Source organism: Ctenopharyngodon idella, chromosome 1 (assembly GCF_019924925.1).
Source record: "Ctenopharyngodon idella isolate HZGC_01 chromosome 1, HZGC01, whole genome shotgun sequence".
Taxonomy (NCBI): domain Eukaryota; kingdom Metazoa; phylum Chordata; class Actinopteri; order Cypriniformes; family Xenocyprididae; genus Ctenopharyngodon; species Ctenopharyngodon idella.
In genome coordinates this window covers 4,696,854-4,719,853 of record NC_067220.1, presented here as the reverse complement: position 1 = coordinate 4,719,853, position 23,000 = coordinate 4,696,854, and the positions used below count along the sequence as shown (strand labels likewise).

Genomic DNA, 23,000 nt, shown 5'->3' with positions numbered 1-23,000 from the left:
ACCACAGAGATGACAAGACAAAGGACAACATTTGAAAAAATTATTTATTTTTCATATATAACCATGTTCTGCCATTGATTATTATATATACTCACAAGTGTGCCATTTTTTTTAATTGCAAAAGTACATGTTCTGGTGTTTGCCAGTGTTCAGTGTTGTGGAAGCGTCACTCTTCGGGAGGTTGCAAATTTAACTTGAGCACAAAATTGGAATATCACATAAAACATTTCCAAATAAAGCAGCGTTTCCATCCATACAAGAGAACAAAATTATCACTTTCTGGGAAACTGGCACAAAATATCAGTAATAAAAATTGAAGTGGCTCTTTCTCCTCCATCATAAATGAGTTTGTCTCAGAGCGTCAGACGAAACACAATAAACGCTGTCATGTGATCTTGCGTTCGGATGCTGGTGTTCGGGAACACAATCGTGTGAGACGCTTCTGGAGGGAATTAAACCAAATCATTCTGATGACAGACTTTGACTCAGACGTTTCAGAACCACCAAACCAACATTTGAGATGCTGCGATGCGATTGGTCCGCTGGTTAGTCCAGTTATCCAATCACAGATTCACACGAGCGTTTTGTTGTGCATCAAAGGATTATTCAGTAAATGTGTTTCCAACGTAGTTTATGCACGTCTTCTTATTGGATAAAAAATTATCTGCCTTAATTGGGTGTATTTTTTATGCACATTTTTAGAATTTTTACGCATCACCAGGCATCCACTTCCGAACGAAAGAGAACATGACAGTGTTTATTGTGTTTCGTCTGACGCTCTGAGACAAACTCATTTATGATGCGGGAAAAAAAGCCAGTTTAGAGTTTTATATTTTGCACCATGAATTTTTGTTGTGCATTGAGGGATTTATTCTATAAAACTATCGTAATTTATGTGCATGTCTTCTTATCGGATTAAAAAAATGATCTGCCTCAATTGAGCTCGTACTTTTTTTAGAATTCATGTGCATCTTGGCGTTTCCATCCAACAATTTTACATGCAATATCCCAAAATTCACATAAAAACTGGTCAATGGAAACATAGCTCATGACTGACTTCAGTGACTGTGAAAATCTGAACACACTTCACCTTACATAACATTCAGAAACTCTTGTATTCATACGCTGGCCATAGTCTTCAGAATCCACTCCACAAAGACGGACACCCGCGTGTAGATGCCGTAGACGTTGGCGCGTGCGCAGCCTTTCCCCCAGCTCACGATTCCTGTCAGAAACCATGTGTTTCTGTAGCGGGTGACCAGCGGCCCTCCGCTGTCCCCCTGACAGGAGTCACGGCCGCCCTCGATGAAGCCGGCGCACAGCATGTTCCTGGTCACCTTCAGACCCGAGTTCTCCCGACACTCCTCTAAGGAGACCCTCGGCACCTCCAGCTTCTGGAGAACCAGAGACGGCGGTCCCGACTGCGCCATGCGACCCCACCCGCTGACAGGTGGACATGCGGATGGCTCCTATGGTGCGTCCGAACGTGCCGTTAGCAGGAGGAAGGCAGGCGGGAATGGCGAAGCGGTCGAGCGTGACGGGGCTGAGGAGACGCAGCAGTGCGATGTCACTGTCCGTGCTGGAGTGGTTGTACCGCGGGTGGATGAACACTTTAGACACTTCCCTCATCTGCTCTGTTCCTTCGTCTTTATCGAGGATGTGTTCACCTACAGGAGAAGAGAAAATGAGACCGAAAGATGCGATCTGAGAGGAGGAACATCAACAGAACCAGACAACTCCTCGCGTTTAGGATGTTCTGGACAAAATCAAGCAAAATTTTATGAAACTCAGAGTTTCTAAATACTAAGTACGAGTTGCAGTAATTTCGCAGCATTATTCCTAACATTACTGGATCCTGTGACACCTCCAGACACAAACCCTTATAATGACGGTAGTTCTTGACCAAGTCATTTCTTACCGACTGTCACTTGTAAGAGGGATGGATCTTTATTCCAGACACAATGAGCCGCGGTGAGAATCCATTGGAAATTTAGAATAACACCACCGCATTTATACACTCCAGCATACTTGAGTAAAGCCTGTGGAGGAGACGCACAGAGACATCGACTGAGAAACCACCAAACAAACAGAGAAAACAGATCTGAAGGACGTAATGGATTCACACTCTTAAAAATAAAGGTTCCTCATTGGCTTTGAAGAACCTTTAACATCCGTGGAATCTTTCCATTCCACAAAAGGTTCTCTTCACACTAAGAACTAAATTCTTTGAGGAACCCAAAATTATGGAAGCTTGTTGAATAAAAAAGTTGTGATTGTGAAAAACAGACTGCGAAACTCACAATTGCGAAATATAAACTCACAATTCTGAGAAAAAAGTCAGTCTTTTTTCCCCCCTCAGAACTGGACTTTATTGAGAGATAAAAAGTCCCAATTACCTTTTTTATTTAGTGGTGGAAACAAGCTTCATACAAAATGGTTCTTCTGTGGCATCACTGCAAAAAGATTTTCTGATCATGGAATGGACTGATTCAGTCATGATCCTCACCTGCCACGGACACTGTCCTTTAGGACACACGTCGCCCTTCACTATCCTCGGACCCACACCCTTCTCCACCAGCCTGCCACACGGGAAACCACCTGAGAAATACAGCATGGGTTTACATCAACAACACTGTGGCCTTTCAGCACAAAACAGAGTGAATTTACTGTTATCCACACATCCATGTGCACTGGACCCGTCCGAATATGCCTACTTCCCTACTACTATAGTAGGCATGAAATAGTAGTGTGTGCATCTGATGGACTATCCCATGAGGCCATGGGAGAAGAGTTATAAGATGCCGCAAGTCTGTATGAAGTGTAGCACACTACACACGTGTGTTGTTGTCTAGGCAGTGCACATGTGTGTGTGTGTGTTTGAGACGCACCCTGCGGCACACAGCTGCTGTTGTCTGTGTGCAGTGTGTATCCGGGAGCACAATCACAGCGATGAGTCGAATTGGTGATCTCCACACAGAAGTGTTCGCAGTTGCCGTTCCTGTACAGACATCCGTAGGAACTGTGTGGTAATATTTCTGTGGGATGGACGACAGGATTGAAACGTGAACAGATGTTCAGCTCTGTGACGCTGCTGATGTTTGTGTGTTACCTTTGTCACAGTGTCGCCCCTCGAAGTTCACTGGACAGATGCAGATGTAGGTGTCCATCTGATCCACACATGTGGCTCCGTTCTGACACGGTCCCGACTGACAGAAATCCACCGCTGAAGAGGCAAACAGCAGATTCACAGGATCGGAAGACACTGAGGGGAGTCTGTGCTTGTGTGGTTGTTGCTATGGAGTTCTGAGTGGTTGTCAGGTCGTTGCTATGTTCTGAGTGGTTGTCAGGTTGTTGCTAAGAAGTTGTAAGTGGTTGTTGGGTTGTTGCTATGGAGTTCTGAGTGGTTGTCAGGTCGTTACTATGTTCTGAGTGGTTGTCAGGTTGTTGCTAAGAAGTTGTGAGTGGTTGTTGGGTTGTTGCTATGGAGTTCTGAGTGGTTGTCAGGTCGTTGCTATGGAGTTCTGAGTGGTTGTCAGGTCGTTGCTATGTTCTGAGTGGTTGTCAGGTTGTTGCTAAGAAGTTGTGAGTGGTTGTTGGGTTGTTGCTATGGAGTTCTGAGTGGTTGTCAGGTTGTTGCTATGGAGTTCTGAGTGGTTGTCAGGTTGTTGCTATGGAGTTCTGAGTGGTTGTCAGGTCGTTGAATTCTGAGTGGTTGTCAGGTTGTTGCTAAGTTCTGAGTTTTTGTCAGGCTGTTGCTAAGGAGTTGTGAGTGGTTGTTGGGTTGTTGCTATGGAGTTCTGAGTGGTTGTCAGGTCGTTGAATTCTGAGTGGTTGTCAGGTTGTTGCTATGGAGTTCTGAGTGGTTGTCAGGTCGTTGCTATGGAGTTCTGAGTGGTTGTCAGGTCGTTGTTATGTTCTGAGTGGTTGTCAGGTCAATGCTATGGAGTTCTGAGTGGTTGTCAGGTCGTTGCTATGGAGTTCTGAGTGGTTGTCAGGTCGTTGCTAAGAAGTTGTGAGTGGTTGTTGGGTTGTTGCTATGGAGTTCTGAGTGGTTGTCAGGTCGTTGCTATGGAGTTCTGAGTGGTTGTCAGGTCGTTGCTATGTTCTGAGTGGTTGTCAGGTTGTTGCTAAGAAGTTGTGAGTGGTTGTCAGGTCAATGCTATGGAGTTCTGAGTGGTTGTCAGGTCGTTGCTATGGAGTTCTGAGTGGTTGTCAGGTCGTTGCTAAGAAGTTGTGAGTGGTTGTTGGGTTGTTGCTATGGAGTTCTGAGTGGTTGTCAGGTCGTTGCTATGGAGTTCTGAGTGGTTGTCAGGTCGTTGCTATGTTCTGAGTGGTTGTCAGGTTGTTGCTAAGAAGTTGTGAGTGGTTGTTGGGTTGTTGCTATGGAGTTCTGAGTGGTTGTCAGGTTGTTGCTATGGAGTTCTGAGTGGTTGTCAGGTTGTTGCTATGGAGTTCTGAGTGGTTGTCAGGTCGTTGAATTCTGAGTGGTTGTCAGGTTGTTGCTAAGTTCTGAGTTTTTGTCAGGCTGTTGCTAAGGAGTTGTGAGTGGTTGTTGGGTTGTTGCTATGGAGTTCTGAGTGGTTGTCAGGTCGTTGAATTCTGAGTGGTTGTCAGGTTGTTGCTATGGAGTTCTGAGTGGTTGTCAGGTCGTTGCTATGGAGTTCTGAGTGGTTGTCAGGTCGTTGTTATGTTCTGAGTGGTTGTCAGGTCAATGCTATGGAGTTCTGAGTGGTTGTCAGGTCGTTGCTATGGAGTTCTGAGTGGTTGTCAGGTCGTTGCTAAGAAGTTGTGAGTGGTTGTTGGGTTGTTGCTATGGAGTTCTGAGTGGTTGTCAGGTCGTTGCTATGGAGTTCTGAGTGGTTGTCAGGTCATTGCTATGGAGTTGTGAGTTGTTGTCAAGTCATTGAATTCTGAGTGGTTGTCAGGTTGTTGCTAAGTTCTGAGTGGTTGTCAGGTCGTTGCTAAAGAGTTGTGAGTGGTTGTCAGGTTGTTGTTGTTAAGGAGTTCTGAGTGGTTGTCAGGTTGTTGTTGTTAAGGAGTTCTGAGTGGTTGTCAGGTCGTTGCTATGGAGTTGTGAGTGGTTGTCAGGTCGTTGCTATGGAGTTCTGAGTGGTTGTCAGGTTGTTGCTAAGTTTTGAGTGGTTGTCAGGTCGTTGCTATGGAGTTCTGAGTGGTTGTCAGGTTGTTGCTAAGGAGTTCTGAGTGGTTGTCAGGTTGTTGTTGTTAAGGAGCTCTGAGTGGTTGTCAGGTCGTTGCTATGGAGTTCTGAGTGGTTGTCAGGTCGTTGCTATGCAGTTCTTTTGTAATTTTCAAATTTTGAAAGTATTTAACAATTCTGAACTATTTTAACATGTAATTACTCATGATATGTGATGTATTGTTTAATCAGGTTTACCTGTGTATCTCTTCCAGAATTCCTCCTGAAACACAGCGGGAGAATGGGTTAGATTCGCGTCAGCTCTTCTGCTGTTGATTTGTCTCATCTCAAACACTCAGGGTTTCATGTCTGTCTGGAGCGTCTCGTTCTCCTCTAACACTAACTCTGTTCCTCACCAGTTGTTTGGGGATGGTGAAGATCTCTCTGGCCTCCTCATACGAGCAGATCTCCTCCAGACACTCTCGCTCCAGATCTCCCAGCTTCAGCTCCTCCAGGAAGTAGTTGGCCCGCCTGACACGATGAGATAACGGCCGGCTGGCCTCAGACTTACTGAGGAACACTGCAGATAATGACAACAGTGAGTGAAGACCGTTACGCTGTAAACGCAAACACAAGGACACACAGCTGACCTCACAAACACAGATCCGTCAGTTCTTGATATCTCGACACTCACCTGACTGAAGCCCAAAGCACTCTGGGACGGCGAGCAGCGTCAGGATCATGTGGCAGAGCTTCATTCTGTTCAGCTTGAACTCCATGATGTTTTAGCTTCAGGATCAAAGTCTGGTCTGGACACTCGTAGGCGTCGGACAGAAGATCATTGCACAATCCTGTGACTGAAGCTGTTCTGTGTGTCACCAGCAGGTGGAGCCACTGATGCAGTCAGTAATGATGTGATTGAGATTAATCTAGACAGTGCCTTTAATTCAACACAACCTGCTTTCACATCCAGATGCTGGTCAAACTTTGCACAGTAGATTTGTGTAAAATTCATATTCATATTTCAGTTTCTCAGGTGTGGGTTACAGGTAACTTTACATCCTTTTGAGAAATTTAAAGGCACATTCTGTCATCGTTTACTGTTTTTGTTCATATAATGAAAGTCAGTGGGGTCCAGTGTTGTTTGTTCTTTACTTTATGTTCCACAGAAGAAAGAAAGTCATATAGGTTTGGAAAAACATGAGTGAGAGAGAATGATGATCAGCACAGAGTTTCCTTTGACTTAAATGATTGTTTAAGATTTGCATAATGAATCATCTATATGGCGTATGTCACCATATCTGTCTTTACAGCTTCTCTGACTTCATTTACTAACACTTTAAGAAGCGCTGTGGTTTCCGTCTTGAAATCAGCTCGAGTTTAAACTCTAGTTTAGATCAGAACGCAGCGTGTGACGAGCTACTGGAGCGATTGAACTTCACCGTCGCGTCTCGTTTGTTGAGACCACAGAGAGATGTGTGGTTTAAACAGAAATCAAGAGATGATCCACACCAACAAACACGACATGAGCTGCTGCAAACAAGACATTTACTGCATCTTTAACAACATTACAACAAAACACAAACACGACAGCATGTTCACCTTCACAAAATGTGCAAAAGAAGCAGAAAATCATTTATAGTAGTGCATATAATAATCACAATCACAGATCAACTGCTACATTAAAATTAAAGTGTCTTAACACAAGAAATTTAATGCACAATCAGAAACTAATCTAAGATGATCTCATTCTACAACACTGTATCGGAAGCATTTAGGATTTTCCATAATCAACAGAAGATATTCCAAAAAAGACAGAAGATAGTTTTGCTTCAAACTCTAAAATGAACCCCTCAATTTTAATGAAATTAACTTAATCAATGCAGCCGCAGAACAGCAGCTCTCTGATTATTGCTGTTTTAACGCTTCTTTAGCGACAATTTAAACTATAAAAGAGCGATTTAAAAACCTACAGTCGTGTCCAAAAGCGACAAATTCAATTAAACCATCAAAAATTTGAGGAAAGTATTTTATATATTTTAAATATGAGGGAAGAACAAAACACTAAACTTGGTATTTACCTGACAAAATTATTTGGCAAAAAAAGCAAACTACAGCTACAGGTTTGATTTTACTGTGCAAAAAAATGCATAAATAAAAAGCAAACACTGAGTTATTAATATTTCATTGGTTCGCTCTTGTTTTTGCACGTTCATCATTTATCGGGCCAAAAATTTGTCATGTTTCATTGCGTTATCACAAATAAAACAAGTGACTCCAAGCACAACTACACAATATGACTACAAAATCTTTAACACATCTATAATAACATTTGAATAAATGTCAATTTGTTTAGGCTGCACTGTCACTTTTGGCCACTACTGTATATAAGGTTTTTAAAACTTGCATTAGATAAAAACTCTAAAGTGTGCACAAACACACACACACACACAAACACACACAAAGAGTGTTTTGAGTAAAATATTCTAGCTCTCTGATTATCATTTACTCAATCTTTAAAACAGACATAGTTCTAATGCGAGAATTATGCAAGTAGGTCATGAGAGGCGCAGGTATGCAGATGAGGGGAAGTCAGGCTGGAAACCTCATCTGTGGGCAGCACTTCCTGTGTGTTTGTGTGTGTGTGTAAACAGAGACTTCTGAGTAGTTGAGAGAAGAGCAGAAGAGCGTCAGGCTGATGTGGAGCAGTTCAGATCTTGCAGGACGTCAGAGATTCGCCCCGGAGCGTCCAGCAGCCCGTCCTTCCATCGCTGAGGCACGGCTGAGCCGGTGTATGCCGCCCGGGCGCCGAGAAGAGCGCCTAACGCTGCACCGCGGTTACAGTTCTCGCCTGCGGACACACGCGCAGCGTTAAACACGCTCACATGAGCAAACAGTGTGAGTCAGAGACGGAGAAACGCACCTCCACAGTTGGTGTTGGTCAGGATTCCCTCTGTCACGTCATCATGAAAGCAGTACGCCAGGTAGAAGAGGCTCGTCAGAGCTCCTGCAGCGTCACACACACAAACACACACAATCAGGGAGCATCATGGGTAGTTCTGTTTTGCATTGGCTCAGGCTTTTTCTAACCTTGTGTGTAGCAGGCGAGTCCGAGAGACTCCACGGCGCTCTGATGGACCTTCAGGCACTCGGCTGATGAAGCTGGAAACCTGCTGAACAAACAGACACAATCATCAGATGTCCATAATAGACCTGCATGATATCTTACAGGGTTAGTTCACCCAAAAATGAAAATTCTGTCATTTATTACTCACCTCGTCTCATTCCACACCTGTAAGGCCTTCGTTCATCTTCAGAACACAAATTAAGATCTTTTTGATGAAGTTCCAACTCAACTACCACTCCAAGGTCCAGAAAAGTAGTAAAGACATCATTCAAGTACTCCATGTGACTCCAGTGGCTTAAACTCAATTTTAAGGAAGCGACGAGTGCTTTGTTTGCACAAAAAAAAAAAACTATTTACCACTTTACTTACAAAAATATTGATCTGGAACGTGCATTCACAAGAGCATTTTGTGTTCAGACTCGCGCGTCAACTCAACGCACATGCATGAGCGTTCACGAGAGTTTCACGACGCACGTGTGTTGTGTTCAGACTCGCGTGAGTGTTCAGAAGAGTTTCATGACGCATGCATGTTGTGTTCAGACTCTCGCGTCAACTGAACGCATGTGCGTGAGCGTTCACGAGAGCTTCACGACGCACACGTGTTGTGTTCAGACTCACGCATCAACTCAACGCTAGGGCTGCATGATTTATCGCAATTTTATCACACGCGATTTGGCAAAGGATGCGATTATTTTATGCGCAGCTTGTCAGAGCTGTAAGCTGTAGTAAATGCTTCTCCATCTGAAAGCCAGAGGGCGCTCTCGCGCAGAAACTCAAAATATGTCCTGCTGCCGAAGTAGAACACGCCTCATTCCAGGAAATCCCATACTATCGCTGTAGCTGAATAAACAGAAGATTGAAATGTTTTGATTGATTAAACATGACTAATAAACACACGACTGCCTTATTCTGTGTAAGAAGACACATCATCTCACAGAAGGACGCTCAACTGTCGTTATGAAGTGAGTTTGGAGTAAAAACATGTTATTAAATGTTGTCTTTTGTTGGACAAGATGTTAATAAATGCTTCTCATGCCTGGAAAGATGTTTCACACGTGTTGCTTTTTCAAATGTACATTATAAGCGATTTTCAGATGGATTAGCTTTGAGCCATACTTCATTGACAAGCCATGCATAAAAAAATAATTGCAGCTTTGCGATTTCATAATCGCACTAAGACAAATCTGTTTGGCTAGAGGAGAACTGGCACCCCGACTAAGCCTGGTTTCTCCCAAGGTTTTTTTCTCCATTTTAACACCAATTTGCCACTTGTCTGCCACCTGATGTCACCTGATGGAGTTTGGGTTCCTTGCCGCTGTCGCCTCTGGCTTGCTTAGTTGGGGACATTTGACTTGACATTTGATATTCAACAGTGCTTTGATCTGCCTGCATTGACACTATTCTTTTAAGAGCTGCTGTGCAGCCAAACAATGTACCAGTTATCAATGTAAAGCTGCTTTGACACAATCTACATTGTAAAAACGCTATATAAATAAAGGTATAAAAAAAAAATAATAATAATAATAATTTAAGCGTGATTTAAATTTTTTTTTTCTAATCGTCCGATTAATCGTGCAGCTCTACTCGACACACATGCGCGAGCGTTGACGAGAGCTGGCACTGTTGCGTGAACACGTTTTGGATAATATTATTTTGTAAATAAAGTGGTAAATTATGTTTTTTTGCACAAACAAAGCACTCGTGCCGCTTCATAAAATTGAGTTTAAGCCACTGGAGTCACATGGAGTACTTTAATGATGTCATTCCTACCTTTCTGTACCTTGGAGTGGTAGTTGCGTTGGAACTTCATCAAAAATATCTTAATTTGTGTTCTGAAGATGAACGAAGGTGTGGAACGACATGAGGGCGAGTGATTAATGATAATTTTCATTTTTGGGTGAACTAACCCTTTTGGTCGTAGTTTTCTATAAAGTATGTTTTCTCTGTGCTGACCTCTCGGCCTGCTGTATGAAGTGTCGACACGCGTCCCAGGCGTCCAGCGCGGGCGATTTGAGCGCCGCCTCCGCCTGCCGCCGCAGACAGGCTCCGTTCAGCGTGGCGTGAAGCGCGCGAGCGTACAGAGACACCAGCGGCTCCAGCTGCGCGTGAGGATGAGTGAGCTTCACGAACTCCACCGCCGCACACACCTGGACACACACGGACATTTACATTGAGGATCAGATGAGACTCTGAGTGGCTGTGAGATGCTGTCACGTGACTCACCGCTTCCTCCTCATTGGCTGTGGCAGACAGCAGAATGAAGGGAATGGCCATAGGAAGACAGCCGATGGCGTTCAGCTGACCATCAGCGCGGGACGAGTTCAACATGTGTTTGGATCGCCGCTCCGCAAACTCCAGAACCTGCCGAGAGGACGGGACGTCAGTCAGGTGGTGAATGTGAGTGACAGAGGCGGGTTACGACGCTCTTACCTCTCTGGAGGATGTGGGTCTGAGTTCCTGCCAGTCGGAGAAGAAGCTCCTGTGGAAGGACTCGGCGTACGTGTCGTTGTGTGAGCCGGGACTCGTCATGAACTCCACGTAGTCCGACAGAACGGCGGCTCGCGCTTCAGGATCGGCCGCGCTGGCGAACGCACCGGCGGACAGAACGCGGGCGGCTCTCAGAGCACAGAGAGCGTTCAGGGTGTTCTGACCCGCCTGAAGACCTGCAGGAGGCGCTCAATCACACCGTTAATGAGTTCTAGTTCAATAGCTGCTGCGTGACCCAATTTATAATGTAAAAAAATTAACATTATAATAATTATGTGTAAAATAAATTACAAAATATTTTGTTTCTATTATGTTACATTGTTTTTTTCTACTGACTATAGTACTGTACCGTTATGTATTATTCATTTAATTAAATCAAATTTATATTTTTATTTTAATCAATTTTCTTATTTATTTTAATCACATTTATTTTATTTATTTATTTATTTATTTTTACGTTTTTCTCTAAACTTTTCACTTATTTATTTTAATCAAATTTTTGTTTTTTTATTACATGTTTTTCTGTCATTTCTTTTCTACTTTTCTTATTTATTTTTATTAAATTGATTTATTTTAATTTTTTTCTACATTTTTTTTCCTAAAAATTTTCCACTTATTTATTTTATTCAAATAAATTTTTTTTTACACATTTTCTATAAACATTTCTATTTTTCTTATTTTAATCAAATGTATTTGTTTATTTTTATTGTTTTACATTTTTCTATAAACTTTTCCACTTTTCTTTTTTATTTGTCACATTTATTTTTTATTTTTTACACATTTTCAAACACATTTTTCTCGAAATTTTCCACTTTTCTTATTTTAATCAAATGTATTTATTTATTTATTTATTTATTTAACTTATATATATATATATATATATATATAATTTTTTTATTTATTTATTTATTTTATTTTATTTTTTTTTGGTGGAGGGATTGGGCTGCTCTACACTGGCAGGTTTCAGTCACTCATACCTTGATGGTAGTGCACTGATCCACGCGGATCCGTCCAGAACTTCAGCTTATCGTGCAGAATCACGTTCCCCACAACATTAGCTCCGGTGGCTCCAGAGCCGGTCGCGCGGCCGCTGCCAGCTGCACGCGCACACACACACACACACACACACACACACACGTTACACACATGTTACTGATGCGTCACGTGCACGAGTGACCAATAACAGCAGTCACACCTGTGTTGGACAGGCGCAGGATGCTGGACGGGTGTCTGTCGCGCGGCGCGTTGAATCCCGTGATCCAGCCGCTGAAGTCGCTCCTGATGTCTGCGGTGTTGTAGTACCAGTGGACGGGCATCGACATGGAGTCAGCGGCACACACTCCCCACAGCGCCTCAGTGACCGCGCGCCGCACCTGAGCCATGCGCGCCTGACACACACACTTTACCATGGTAACACATCACTGTTTACAATGTTTATGAATGTTTGTTTTTTATTTTTGTAATAAAATATTGCAATAACTAACTAAAATAACAGTATATATATACTCATACATTATTACGCAAAAAGCGTAAGATCAGCTCTGATACATACTATCTTACTATAAAAACTAACTATATAGTAATATCATGGTAAATGTTTCAAATTATTTAAAACTGACTTTAAGTTAGATGAATCATTCTTCTCTACACAAACACACATGATAAATATGAATGAACTGATCTTACTGTAATAATGAGATCCGCAGTGAACACACACACACACACACACACTCTCTCTCTCTCTCTTTCTCTTTCTGGAGAACTGTGAGGAGTTGCATAACCGCACTATCATTGTTACAAAACCTCACCGGAAGTACACCGTATGATACATAACATACAAAACTACGTCACGTGATGATGTCAAATTTTATGTTTGCTAACGCAGATCTGTTTACTGTGTTAATATAGTAAAATAAACTAACAGCAACTAATTTCTCATGTGAATATGATGTTCCACACAGACATTCATAGACGAACACCGAGTCACTGATGGATGGAGAACTCATTTAACGCGTTATATTTTTACACAAACCACACTGTACCCGCGATATTATCAAATGATGGCGTAATTAGCACGACTGATTATAAAACATAAAGGAAAACATTTAACTATGCGATCTCGATGATCTATTGCTTTTGACTTTTACTGGAACCAAAACATTGGGAAAGACCGATTCGTGTGAGTGAATCGGTTCGTTCGGACAGTGTGTTTCTTCTATGAACTGATTCACCAACGAATGTGGATCATCATCATTCAAACAAAAGAGTCCACAGACTTATAAAAAGCCTTTAGTTCAATAATTTTGTCCGGTGAGGTTATAAAGTTTGCATCAAATGTCGTGCTGTTGAAGTTTCTCTCTGTGATTCACCAGAGCTTCGGTTTGACTGAATCGGTTTGAAGAATCAAATCACATGTGGATGATTCTTCAGTGATGCCGCGTTGTTTCATTCACTTTAATGAAGTCGTTTAAGTAAGAAATGTGATATTTTCATTCAGTTTTCATAAGCGTTTTAGCATTTCAGTGATGTTTATTGTCTTTGGCACATAAAGTTTTATTACTAATCAGCGTCTTCGTGAGATAATAGAATAGTTGAGTTGTTGACATGTCAGATCTATTCAAATGTTTCTTGTTTGTGTCTCGATCTCTTCTCAGCTCATCTGAGGATCTGAACTGATCGAGATGATGATGGAGTGTGAAATCGGTAAGATCCAGCGAACAAAAATACGTTCTCGGAACGTTTTGCTAACGTTCCGATTATGAAAACGTTATTTCTGAATGTTCTCTGAACGTCCAGGTTTTTAAATGTTCTTAAAACGTTTTTTCCTGGTTATTTGAACGTTAAGGGAACATTACATTCTTCAAATATTATGGGAACGTTAGTTTTGAATGTTCTCTGAAACAAGTAGCAACATTTAAAAAACGTTAGATGAACGTCCAACTAAAATGTTTAAGGTAAAACGTTCCATGAATGATGTATGAATAATATTTTGTGCTAACGTTTTGAGAACATTATTGATGACTATTTAACGCTGAATGAACGTTCTATTAACGTTACTGGAAGAACGTGTTCGTAACTTTGAGAGAACCTTGACAGAATGTTCCCTGTTATCTGAGATGATGATCATCAGTGATCAGTCTATCATGATTATTGATCAGAAGATGATCGTGTGTTTCAGAGCGAGCGAAGATCTTCTGGGAGGAAGTGGATGTTGATGGAGAGTTTGATGAGCTGATGGAGGTTCTTTCACGTTTAAGAGATGCGATCAGACACAACACTGCGACAGACAGAGGTACACACACACACACACACACACACACACACACAGACACTCATATTCTGTCTGATTGTCTTGTATCGTGATGTTTCAGAGTATGTTCATGCCATGAAGATCATTCTGGAGTCTAAACTGGTCGTCCTCAGGAACGAAGCCTTCGAAGAGGTGCTGATCGATGAAGGTTAGTTCTGATCAGTGCTGAGGATCAATGCTGCTCATATCTCATCATACTGACCATGTGTCTCTGCTGTGTTTCAGATATTCTGACCGTGACCGTGTCAGAGTCTCAGTGTTCTCCCGAGAGTTTGAGGAACGGCGTGGAGACGGAGGACGTCCTGCAGAAAGACAGCTCACGGTTCGTCATTAGTATCATTACTGTTACATTTATCAGACATGAATAGATTATATGGAAGCTTGTTCCTGACAGAATAAAAATGTAAAAAGATGTTCTCTCAGACTCTCCAGAGACGTGGAGTCGAGCTCAGACTACAGTCAGATGTCTTCAGCCAGCAGAAACGACGGCGTGAGTGGTCAGGATCCGACGCTGCTTCTGTCTCCTCTGAGCTTCTGTTCTGAAGAGCCGAGGTCTCCCGTCCCGCTCGTCTACCAGCCGCACGACTGCAGCCCGGCGTGTGTCCCGCAGCTGCCCGCTCACGCCGACCGCTTCCTGGGCCACAACCCGCTGCGAGTGCCCATGCTGTGCCAGTTCCAGCGCCACTGCGTTCGGGTTCGAGCCGCCAGTGGCGAGCAGGAGGACGAGTGTGACGCGCAGGACGTGATTTACAAAGCGCCGTGTGGGCGGGGCCTGCGCTCCATGGAGGAGGTGCTTCAGTTCCTGCTGCAGTCGGACACTCTGGGCGTGTTGCAGCCGAACAATTTCAGCTTCAATTCGCAGGTTTTTCCGGAACATCCGGCACGAGCTCCCGCCTCGTCTGCGCTTCTGTTCGAGCGAGACCTCAGCCACGGGATCGAGCCGGTTCCCGTGCCGCTGTTCAATGAGGTGGACGGGACACGCCTGAAAGAGTTTCGCTACCGCAAAGAGCGCTGGCCGCACGGCTGCTTCCTCAGTGCAGCGCCGTTTTTCACAGCGTGCTGCGACTGCGAGGACGGCTGCGCAGATGATCAGAGCTGCGCTTGTGTTCAGCTGACGGTCAGAGCCGGAGGACACGGTCATGCTTACAGACACCAGCGACTGAGCGAGCCCCTGAGTGCAGGGTGAGTCCGGTGGGTTGAGCTGGGTTGAATTCTGTTGGGTTGGGTTAAGTTGAGTGGTTTTGGGTTAGGTTGAGTTTTGTTGGGTGAAGTTGAGGTGGCTGGGTTGAGTTGTATGTTGTTGGGTTGGCTGGCTTGTGCTTTGTTGGGTTGGTTTTGTTGGGTTGTGTTGAGTTGTGTTGATTTGGGGTGGCTGGGTTGGGTTCAGTTGTATTTTGTTGTGTTGAGTTTTGTTAGGTTGAGTGGTTTTGGGTTGTGTTGTGTTGCGTTGAGTTGTGTTGTGTTGTGTTGAGTTGCATTGAGTTGTGTTTTGTTGGTTTGGCTGGGTTGTGCTTTGTTGGGTTAAGTTGAGTGGTTTTGGGTTGGGTTGTGTTAAGTTGCATTGGGTTGGGTTTTGTTGGGTTGAATTGTATTTGTTGGGTTGGCTGGGTTGTGCTTTGTTGGGTTGAATTGTGTTTTGTTGGGTTGAATTGTGTTTTGTTGCGTTGAGTTGGGTTTTGTTGGGTTAAGTTGAGTGGTTTTGGGTTGGGTTGTGTTAAGTTGCGTTGGGTTGGGTTTTGTTGGGTTGAATTGTATTTGTTGGGTTGAATTGTGTTTTGTTGGGTTGCGTTGAGTTGGGTTTTGTTGGGTTGAGTAGGGTTGAGTTGTGTTTTGTTGGGTTAAGTGGGGGTGGCTGGGTTGGGTTATGTTTTGTTGGGTTGAGTTTTGTTGGGTTAAGTTGAGTGGTTTTGGGTTGGGTTGTGTTGAGTTGCGTTTTGTTGGGTTGAGTTATGTTTTTTTGGGTTAATTTGGGGTGGCTGGGTTGGGTTGAGTTGTATTTGTTGGGTTGAATTGGGTTTTGTTGGGTTGAGTTGTATTTTGTTGGTTTGGCTGGTTTGTGCTTTGTTGGGTTAAGTTGAGTGGTTTTGGGTTAGGTTGAGTTTTGATGGGTGAAGTTGAGGTGGCTGGGTTGAGTTGTATGTTGTTGGGTTGGCTGGCTTGTGCTTTGTTGGGTTGGTTTTGTTGGGTTGTGTTGAGTTGTGTTGATTTGGGGTGGCTGGGTTGGGTTCAGTTGTATTTTGTTGGGTTGAGTTTTGTTAGGTTGAGTGGTTTTGGGTTGCGTTGTGTTGTGTTGCGTTGAGTTGCATTGAGTTGTGTTTTGTTGGTTTGGCTGGCTTGTGCTTTGTTGGGTTGGTTTTGTTGGGTTGTGTTGAGTTGCGTTGATTTGGGGTGGTTGTGTTGTTGTGTTGTGTTGTGTTGTGTTTTGTTGGTTTGGCTAGGTTGTGCTTTGTTGGGTTAAGTTGAGAGGTTTTGGGTTGGGTTGCGTTGAGTTGCATTGAGTTGTGTTTTGTTGGATTTTGTTGGGTTGAGTTGTGTTTTGTTGGGTTAAGTGGGGGTGGCTGGGTTGGGTTGAGTTGAGTTGTATTTGTTGGGTTGAATTGGGTTTTGTTGGGTTGGCTGGTTTGTGCTTTGTTGGGTTAAGTTGAGTGGTTTTGGGTTGGGTTGGGGTTTTTTTGGGTTGAGTAATGTTTTTGAGTTATGTTTTGGGGTAATTTGAGGTGGTTGGGTTGGGTTGAGTTGTATTTGTTGGGTTGAGTTGTGTTTTGTTGTGTTTTGTTTGGTTCAGTTGGGTTGGATGTGTGAGCTGCGTGTGAACACTAGCTGTGATCCGACAGGTTGTTCGAGTGCGGCCCGTGGTGCAGCTGTAAAAAGAGCCTCTGTCAGAACCGTGTGGTCCAGAAGGGGCTGCGGGTGCGGCTGCAGGTGTTTCGTACGCTGGACCGCGGCTGGGCCGTACGCTGCTCTGACGACCTCGACAAGGGAACCTTCATCTGCATCTATGCAGGTACACAGAGCACTGCACCAGGGTTACTGTCATTAACTGAAACTAAAACCAGTAAACATCTTCGTTACTTAATATTTTCACAATATCATGAATTTCAGTCACTTTTCGTGTCAGTCAAGCATCTCTTCCTGTTCTCGGTCAGATACACACACTGTATTGATGCGGTCTGTGGTTTCAGGCGTCGTCCTCAGACTGGAGCAGAGCGCGGAGGAGCCGCCGGATCTCCGCAGCAGAGAGGCGCCCGTGTCCGACGATGAGGTGGAGGTGGTGGAGGAGTGGACGCTTCCCACAGGCCCTAAGGAGACGGTCCCTGAGATGCTGGACTGCTCTCCTCCGCTGTATGTTCCTGTGATCCAGAGACCTGCGGATCAGAGTCCAGGCGCTCCGCTCACGGTCAGTGTGTTACAGGTGGCCTTCAGCACTAAATACGCTCGCAACACCACGGTCATGGGTTTGATTCCCAGGGAATGCATGAACTGATCAAATGGCGTCAATGTAAAAGTAAATGTTTTCCTGTTTCAGGACCAGCAGCAGTCACAGGACTGCAGTGAGACAGGTACGAGCTCATGAAACGCTCTGATGTTCCACATGAACTGCATTCAGAGCGGCTCGGGACGGATGTTGTCCTTCTGTGTGTGTTTGTAGAGCGTGAGAAGTGCGAGGAGGTGTTGAGTAAGAAGCCCAGATTAGCACACACCGGATCGAACGGACACAACGACAGAGCTGACATCACGTCACACACGCATCAGAGACTCAAACAAGACAAAATGTATTACCTGGATGCCTCTAAAGAAGGAAACGTGGCCCGATTCATCAACGTACGTGTCACCAGCGTTTACCCATCAAGCATCTCACCCTCATAATGAGAGAGAGGTTATTTTCCTTTATTCCAGTGAGCAGGGACAGGAAAACAGCTGGATTTGAATCAATCCTTCATTAATTATGAGAAAAGTCAAAATAATGACAAAGTAATAACTGACCAAGTCATACTTATGAGATTAAAAAGCCGAAATTATGAATAAAAAAGCTGAAATTATGACTTTTTGTGTCATAATTGTTTATGTGATAATTTTATAAGTAATAATTTCTTATAATTTTATAAGTGATAAGTAATAATTTCAGTCAATTTAATGTAGTCTTAATTTAATTTAGTCAATTTCGACTGTCATTATTTCTTAGTATGTCATAATTGACTTTGTCATGTTTTTGACTTTTTAGTCATAATTTATTTTAATTTAGTCATTATTTCGACTGTCATAGTTTTGACTTATAATTATGACTTGTCATAATTATGATTTACAAATACATAATTTTTCCTTATGTTGCAGAAATGTGCTTCCATACATAAGAACTAGAGCTAATTAAAATATCAGTAACGGACCGCATATGTATTTCATATGTACATATATGTACTTCAGTTTGTCCGTTGATGAACGTGAAATAATACGACCCCGATATCAGTTTCCTGCCAGTTGAAGGTCATTGTGCGTGTGTGAAATTCTGTTAAATTTAAACGTTATTCTTTTAGCAGATGATTTCTCAAACAGAAGCTGAAATATTAGCAGTTTTGCGATACAGACAGATTGAATGACTGACATTAACGCCAGTGTCCTTCACCTGCAGCACAGCTGTGAGCCGAACCTCTTCATCCAGAACGTCTTCGTCGACACACACGACCCACAATTCCCTCTCATCGCCTTCTTTACAAACAGGTGAGAATCATCAGTCATGGTTGAGATTATTACGTTCAGCATCAGCTTTATTTCTACAGTGCTTCATACAACAGAAACTGTTTCAAAGCAGCTTCACAGTAATAAACAGGAAAATAACAGAATCAGTGATGCAAACTTCATCAGATATGAGACACATTCAAGCTCTAAAAAGTGTCATTCTTCAGATCAGTTCAGTTCAATAACTGTAAAGTTCATCAATTATGAAACAAATTCGATTCAGTTCAGTAGTGTCCATGTTGCAAAGTTCAGTTCTGAAGTGACTAAGGGTGTAATCATGAGGACAGCAGTACAAATGAAGCACCGAATGAAACTGGAGTCTGTGTGACACATGGAAACAAACGCGACTGTGTTCACTTTCATTTCTTAGGTCAGTTAAAGCTGGAACTGAACTGACCTGGAACTACTCGTACACACCGGGCAGTGACCCGGATCACGAGGTGAGCTGCCGCTGCGCCAGCACCACCTGTCAATCACTCGTCATCTGACACGCCCAGTTCTGTCTCATCAACTTCTGCATTTCCTGAATGAAACCGGATGGTTATTGTTCTTCTTTGAGGGTGTTTTTATGCAGCAGCTGAAGCTAAAATAAAGTTGAGTCAAGCAACGCTCTGTCGTGTGTGTGATTCACGTGATTCTCACACAGGCCCTATGTAGTGCACTTACTGTAATGATCAAGTTTAATTCACAGAAGATTAAGATAGTCACTAAAACAACTAAAATTGAGTTTTAGAGGAATTTTGATGAGGGAATGAATTAAAATAAGAAATATCTTTAAGTTGTTTCAGCTCATTTGAATACTTGTTTTCTCTTATTTTGAATCATTATAAGTCATCTTGAGGCCCTGGTTGATTTAGCAGATGCAAATTATCTTTAGAGCAATATTCATAGTACACAATACAGGTATAAGATGAGCAGACAAAACTGAAATACAGAAAGAGAGCAAGATATTTATTTATAAACGAGTTGTAGTAAGTATTTTTGATAATTGATTAGTTGTGTGCATTAAGATCATTATGTATGATAGAAGAAATCATTTGTCCAGGTTGAGTTAGCCGGTTAGTGCTGCTCATCATCTTCATCTGTGACCGGCTGAGTTTCAATTCTTAACTTTAAAATCCCCACAAAACACCCTGAACACTGTGTTCAGCACAGCTAGACTGGATCAGTGACGAGTTCAATACAAGTTCAACACAAATTGCTGCAAATACAGTATGTTCTTTTGAAGGTTTCATAAGCTGCGGGTCAGTGAGATCACACCTCAGAGAGTCTGTGAAGACCACAACCATAAAAGGACCCGAAACCCACAGACATGAAACGGACAGAGCTAGTTTTGATCTCATGTGGGGCTTTAAGTAAGTCTACAGCTCTACAGTACTGATCGTTTCAGAGCAGCTTCACAGTAATAAACAGGAAAATAACAGAATCAATGATGCAAACTTCATCAGATATGAGACACTCTGATTCTGCTGTAAAGTCATTATTCAGATCAGTGTTGATTCAGTTCAATAACGGTTTAAAGTTCATCAGAAACTTCTCTAGTGCTGCTTTATATCTGAAATTGATTTTGTTTCATAATTGAACTTTGCAACATTGACAGTTATTGAACTGAATGACACTATTGTCTTTTTAAAGCAAAATTCAAGAAGATAGTGTCAGTGTTCGGTTAAATGTTGAACCAGTTCAGTTTAAATAACTGCTGCAAAGATATAAGCAGCTCTTCAGAGGACAAGAGTCATTATTCAGATCAGTCCAGGTGGTTGTTTTCATCTGACAGTGTCAGTGCAGTTAAAACCAATAATATTACTGAATATTAAAGGGCACCTAATGCCCCTTTCACAAGATGTAATAGTCTCTGGTGTCTCCAGAATGTGTCTGTGAAGTTTCAGCTCAAAATACCCCACAGATCATTCATTATAGCTTGTCAAATTTGCCCCTATTTGGGTGTGAGCAAAAACACGCCGTTTTTGTGTGTGTCCCTTTAAATGCAAATGAGGCTGGCTTTCCAGAAGAGGGCGGAGCTTTAACAGCTCACGCTTCAGTCGCTCAACAACAAAGCTGGAGAATCTCACGCAGCCAAAATGAGGATTGCCAGTAACGGTGTTCAGCCTTACATTGTTCAAACCGGAGTCGACACTGATGGAGAGACTCAGGAAGAAGTTACAACTTTTAGACGTTTCTGAATGGCTAGTGGATAAATGTATGTAGTTGCTGTGGAGTTGATTCAACTCATCCACTAGCATGTGCCGTCATGTTAATCTTTTGTGTTGAATTGACCCTCGTTTTGTGAAGCAGTCCGGCGTAAAATGACGGCATGACAACAACACTCTACTACAACTCTTCCTCTTCTCTAAAGCAGCCCAACATGGCCCCGCCCCCTTTATTGTGTGTTCTTGGGGGTGGAGTTTATGTAAATTTTAGGGTTTGTGACCTCACCAACCCAGGAAGAAGCTTGTAGTTCTTAAAGCTTTCGTGTCCTTATAGGGTTTTTTTTGTTTGTTTGTTTTTTTGTTTTGTTTTTTTTTTTTAAATAAAATATTGTCTTTAAACCCTAGGCTGCAGAGGCCTGATGCACTAGTGCACAAACACCAAAACCAGCCAGACATTGAAAACTAAAGCTTTATTAATACCACCGACATTAAAGTGCTTAAAAACAGAGTCCGGGCAGTCAGAAGTCCTGCGACTGCACCTCTTTGCTGGTGTTCGGGTCTCGGGCTGCTTTGGTCTTCTTGGGCAGCAGCTGCGCCTGGATGTTGGGCAGAACGCCGCCCTCGGAGATCGTGACGCCGCCCAGCAGCGTGTTCAGCTCCTCGTCGTTCCGCACCGCCAGCTGGATGTGGCGCGGCGCGATGCGGAGCTTCTTGTTGTCGCGGCTCGCGTTGCCCGCCAGCTCCAGCACCTCCGCGCACAGGTACTCGATGACCGCCGTCAGATACACCGCCGCTCCCGAGCCGATGCGCGCCGCGTAGTTTCCCTTCCGCAGGAGGCGCGCGATGCGGCCCACCGGGAACTGAAGCCCCGCGCGGGAGGAGCGCGACACCGACGTCTTGGTTTTCGCTGCAGCTGCGAGCTTCTTACCGCGGCCAGACATGATGAGGAGATCTGGAACCAGAAGGAGTCAAATGATCGGTTCAATAGAACATAACTAGTACTTGAAGAAATAAACCACGTACATTTACAAGTAGCAAGAGTTCAAATGAGTAAATAAGGACCAACTAATTAAAAAAAAATAAAAAATAAAAAAATAAATAAAAATAAAAATTCTAGTATTCTAGTTTATTGTTAGTTGAATTTAAAGTGATCGGTTCATCTGAACAGTGATCGAGTCCCTCGAATCATGTGGAGTTTTACAACTAAAGTGCAAATGAAGAGTCACATTTACACGTAATCAAAGGGCAAATGAGTCAAAGAACTGAAGTCTTCATGACAGAAAGAGTCTGATTTATATGACTACGAATTGAAACTACCAGTAAACAAACAAAACAACTCAAACTCACCTGCTTAACAAAGACTGATTCAACCAACAAACAAGGAACAAGAAGAGAAGCAGTTTGATTCACATCGAAGAGTCTCGTGTTTATACCGGATCTTAATTGGCATTAATTGAACTTCACCTGTGTCAATCAAAGACCGCTGGCCAATCAGATGTTTGAATTCATTATATTGTAAACGATCAATTAGAGCGAGTCTTTATGACACTTTCTTTAAAAGTTTAAACAAAATAAATTGTAGAATGTAGTATATTTTCTTATAATAAGCTTGTTTATATTGTTAATATTTCAATTGCTTATGACAATATTGATTAATTACATACAGTATCCTGAATTTGGTGTAATATGGTAATAAAAAAAATCTATTTTTTCAAGTTTTTTTCATGATGTTCTTATAATGCCTTAATATGCTTTAACATTGAGATTTAGTAAGATATCAAAATATTAAAAGGAGGTTAAAGGTAGTTTAATAAGGGTGCGGCTCAGCTTTATATAATTCATTATTTGTGCTGTAAGCACGTGTTGTTTTGTGGTCACATGACTATTTTGATCATGTGACCATTTGTTGTGGAGCTCACTGGTATATGATCAAAAGAATCGTGGTCGGTGTTTGTGATCATATGAATCATTTGTGTTCGGTGTTTACAGTGACTCTGTGATCAAATGAATCATTTGTGTTCAAAGCTCACAGTGACTCTATGGTCAAATGAATCA

At 42.7% G+C, this 23,000-nt stretch overlaps 4 protein-coding genes and 1 long non-coding RNA gene across 15 annotated transcripts; 2 read left to right on the top strand and 3 right to left on the bottom strand.

The window, feature by feature from the left end:
- Positions 1–26: 26 nt before the first annotated feature.
- f7l (coagulation factor VII, like) lies at positions 27–6,000 on the bottom strand. The gene is given in 9 exon segments (XM_051887420.1): positions 27–1,448; positions 1,450–1,667; positions 1,919–2,039; positions 2,507–2,598; positions 2,889–3,035; positions 3,110–3,223; positions 5,396–5,420; positions 5,554–5,717; positions 5,832–6,000. Coding segments are annotated over 9 exon segments (1,296 nt in total). The 5' UTR covers positions 5,917–6,000; the 3' UTR covers positions 27–1,118.
- LOC127509118 (uncharacterized) lies at positions 3,185–5,389 on the top strand. Of its 6 annotated transcripts, none has more exons than XR_007929152.1 (3): positions 3,185–3,318; positions 3,412–4,120; positions 4,313–5,389. It is a non-coding gene; the product is annotated as an uncharacterized LOC127509118 (long non-coding RNA). The 6 variants fall into 6 exon arrangements; XR_007929144.1 differs by having other exon boundaries at positions 3,232–3,812; positions 3,871–4,120; XR_007929154.1 differs by having other exon boundaries at positions 3,232–3,995; positions 4,313–4,405; positions 4,740–5,389.
- Positions 6,001–6,668: 668 nt separating the features above from the next.
- Positions 6,669–12,713, bottom strand: LOC127508946 (uncharacterized). Of its 4 annotated transcripts, none has more exons than XM_051887422.1 (9): positions 12,438–12,713; positions 11,947–12,172; positions 11,729–11,848; positions 10,695–10,927; positions 10,488–10,625; positions 10,218–10,411; positions 8,228–8,310; positions 8,061–8,144; positions 6,669–7,988 (listed from the first exon to the last, which is right to left on the bottom strand). In XM_051887422.1, the coding sequence occupies exons 2-9, from the start codon at positions 12,158–12,160 to the stop codon at positions 7,828–7,830; spliced, it is 1,227 nt and encodes a 408-aa protein (XP_051743382.1). In that variant the 5' UTR covers positions 12,161–12,172; positions 12,438–12,713; the 3' UTR covers positions 6,669–7,827. The 4 variants fall into 4 exon arrangements, with proteins under 4 accessions (XP_051743382.1, XP_051743385.1, XP_051743384.1 ...); XM_051887425.1 differs by having other exon boundaries at positions 11,947–12,151; positions 12,438–12,712; XM_051887424.1 differs by having other exon boundaries at positions 11,947–12,139; positions 12,438–12,711.
- A 410-nt stretch (positions 12,714–13,123) lies between these two features.
- setdb2 (SET domain bifurcated histone lysine methyltransferase 2) lies at positions 13,124–19,402 on the top strand. 3 transcript variants are annotated; one of them, XM_051887345.1, is made up of 12 exons: positions 13,124–13,222; positions 13,406–13,454; positions 13,930–14,043; positions 14,123–14,209; positions 14,287–14,383; positions 14,485–15,243; positions 16,896–17,065; positions 17,244–17,458; positions 17,588–17,621; positions 17,711–17,883; positions 18,689–18,777; positions 19,166–19,402. In XM_051887345.1, the coding sequence occupies exons 2-12, from the start codon at positions 13,433–13,435 to the stop codon at positions 19,281–19,283; spliced, it is 1,878 nt and encodes a 625-aa protein (XP_051743305.1). In that variant the 5' UTR covers positions 13,124–13,222; positions 13,406–13,432; the 3' UTR covers positions 19,284–19,402. The 3 variants fall into 3 exon arrangements, with proteins under 3 accessions (XP_051743305.1, XP_051743321.1, XP_051743314.1); XM_051887361.1 differs by lacking the exon at positions 14,485–15,243; XM_051887354.1 differs by lacking the exon at positions 19,166–19,402 and having other exon boundaries at positions 17,711–17,938; positions 18,689–18,759.
- A 1,998-nt stretch (positions 19,403–21,400) lies between these two features.
- Positions 21,401–22,452, bottom strand: LOC127509059 (histone H2A, sperm). Its single transcript, XM_051887529.1, has 2 exons — positions 22,293–22,452; positions 21,401–21,897 (listed from the first exon to the last, which is right to left on the bottom strand). The coding sequence occupies exon 2, from the start codon at positions 21,884–21,886 to the stop codon at positions 21,464–21,466; it is 423 nt and encodes a 140-aa protein (XP_051743489.1). The 5' UTR covers positions 21,887–21,897; positions 22,293–22,452; the 3' UTR covers positions 21,401–21,463.
- Positions 22,453–23,000: the final 548 nt, after the last annotated feature.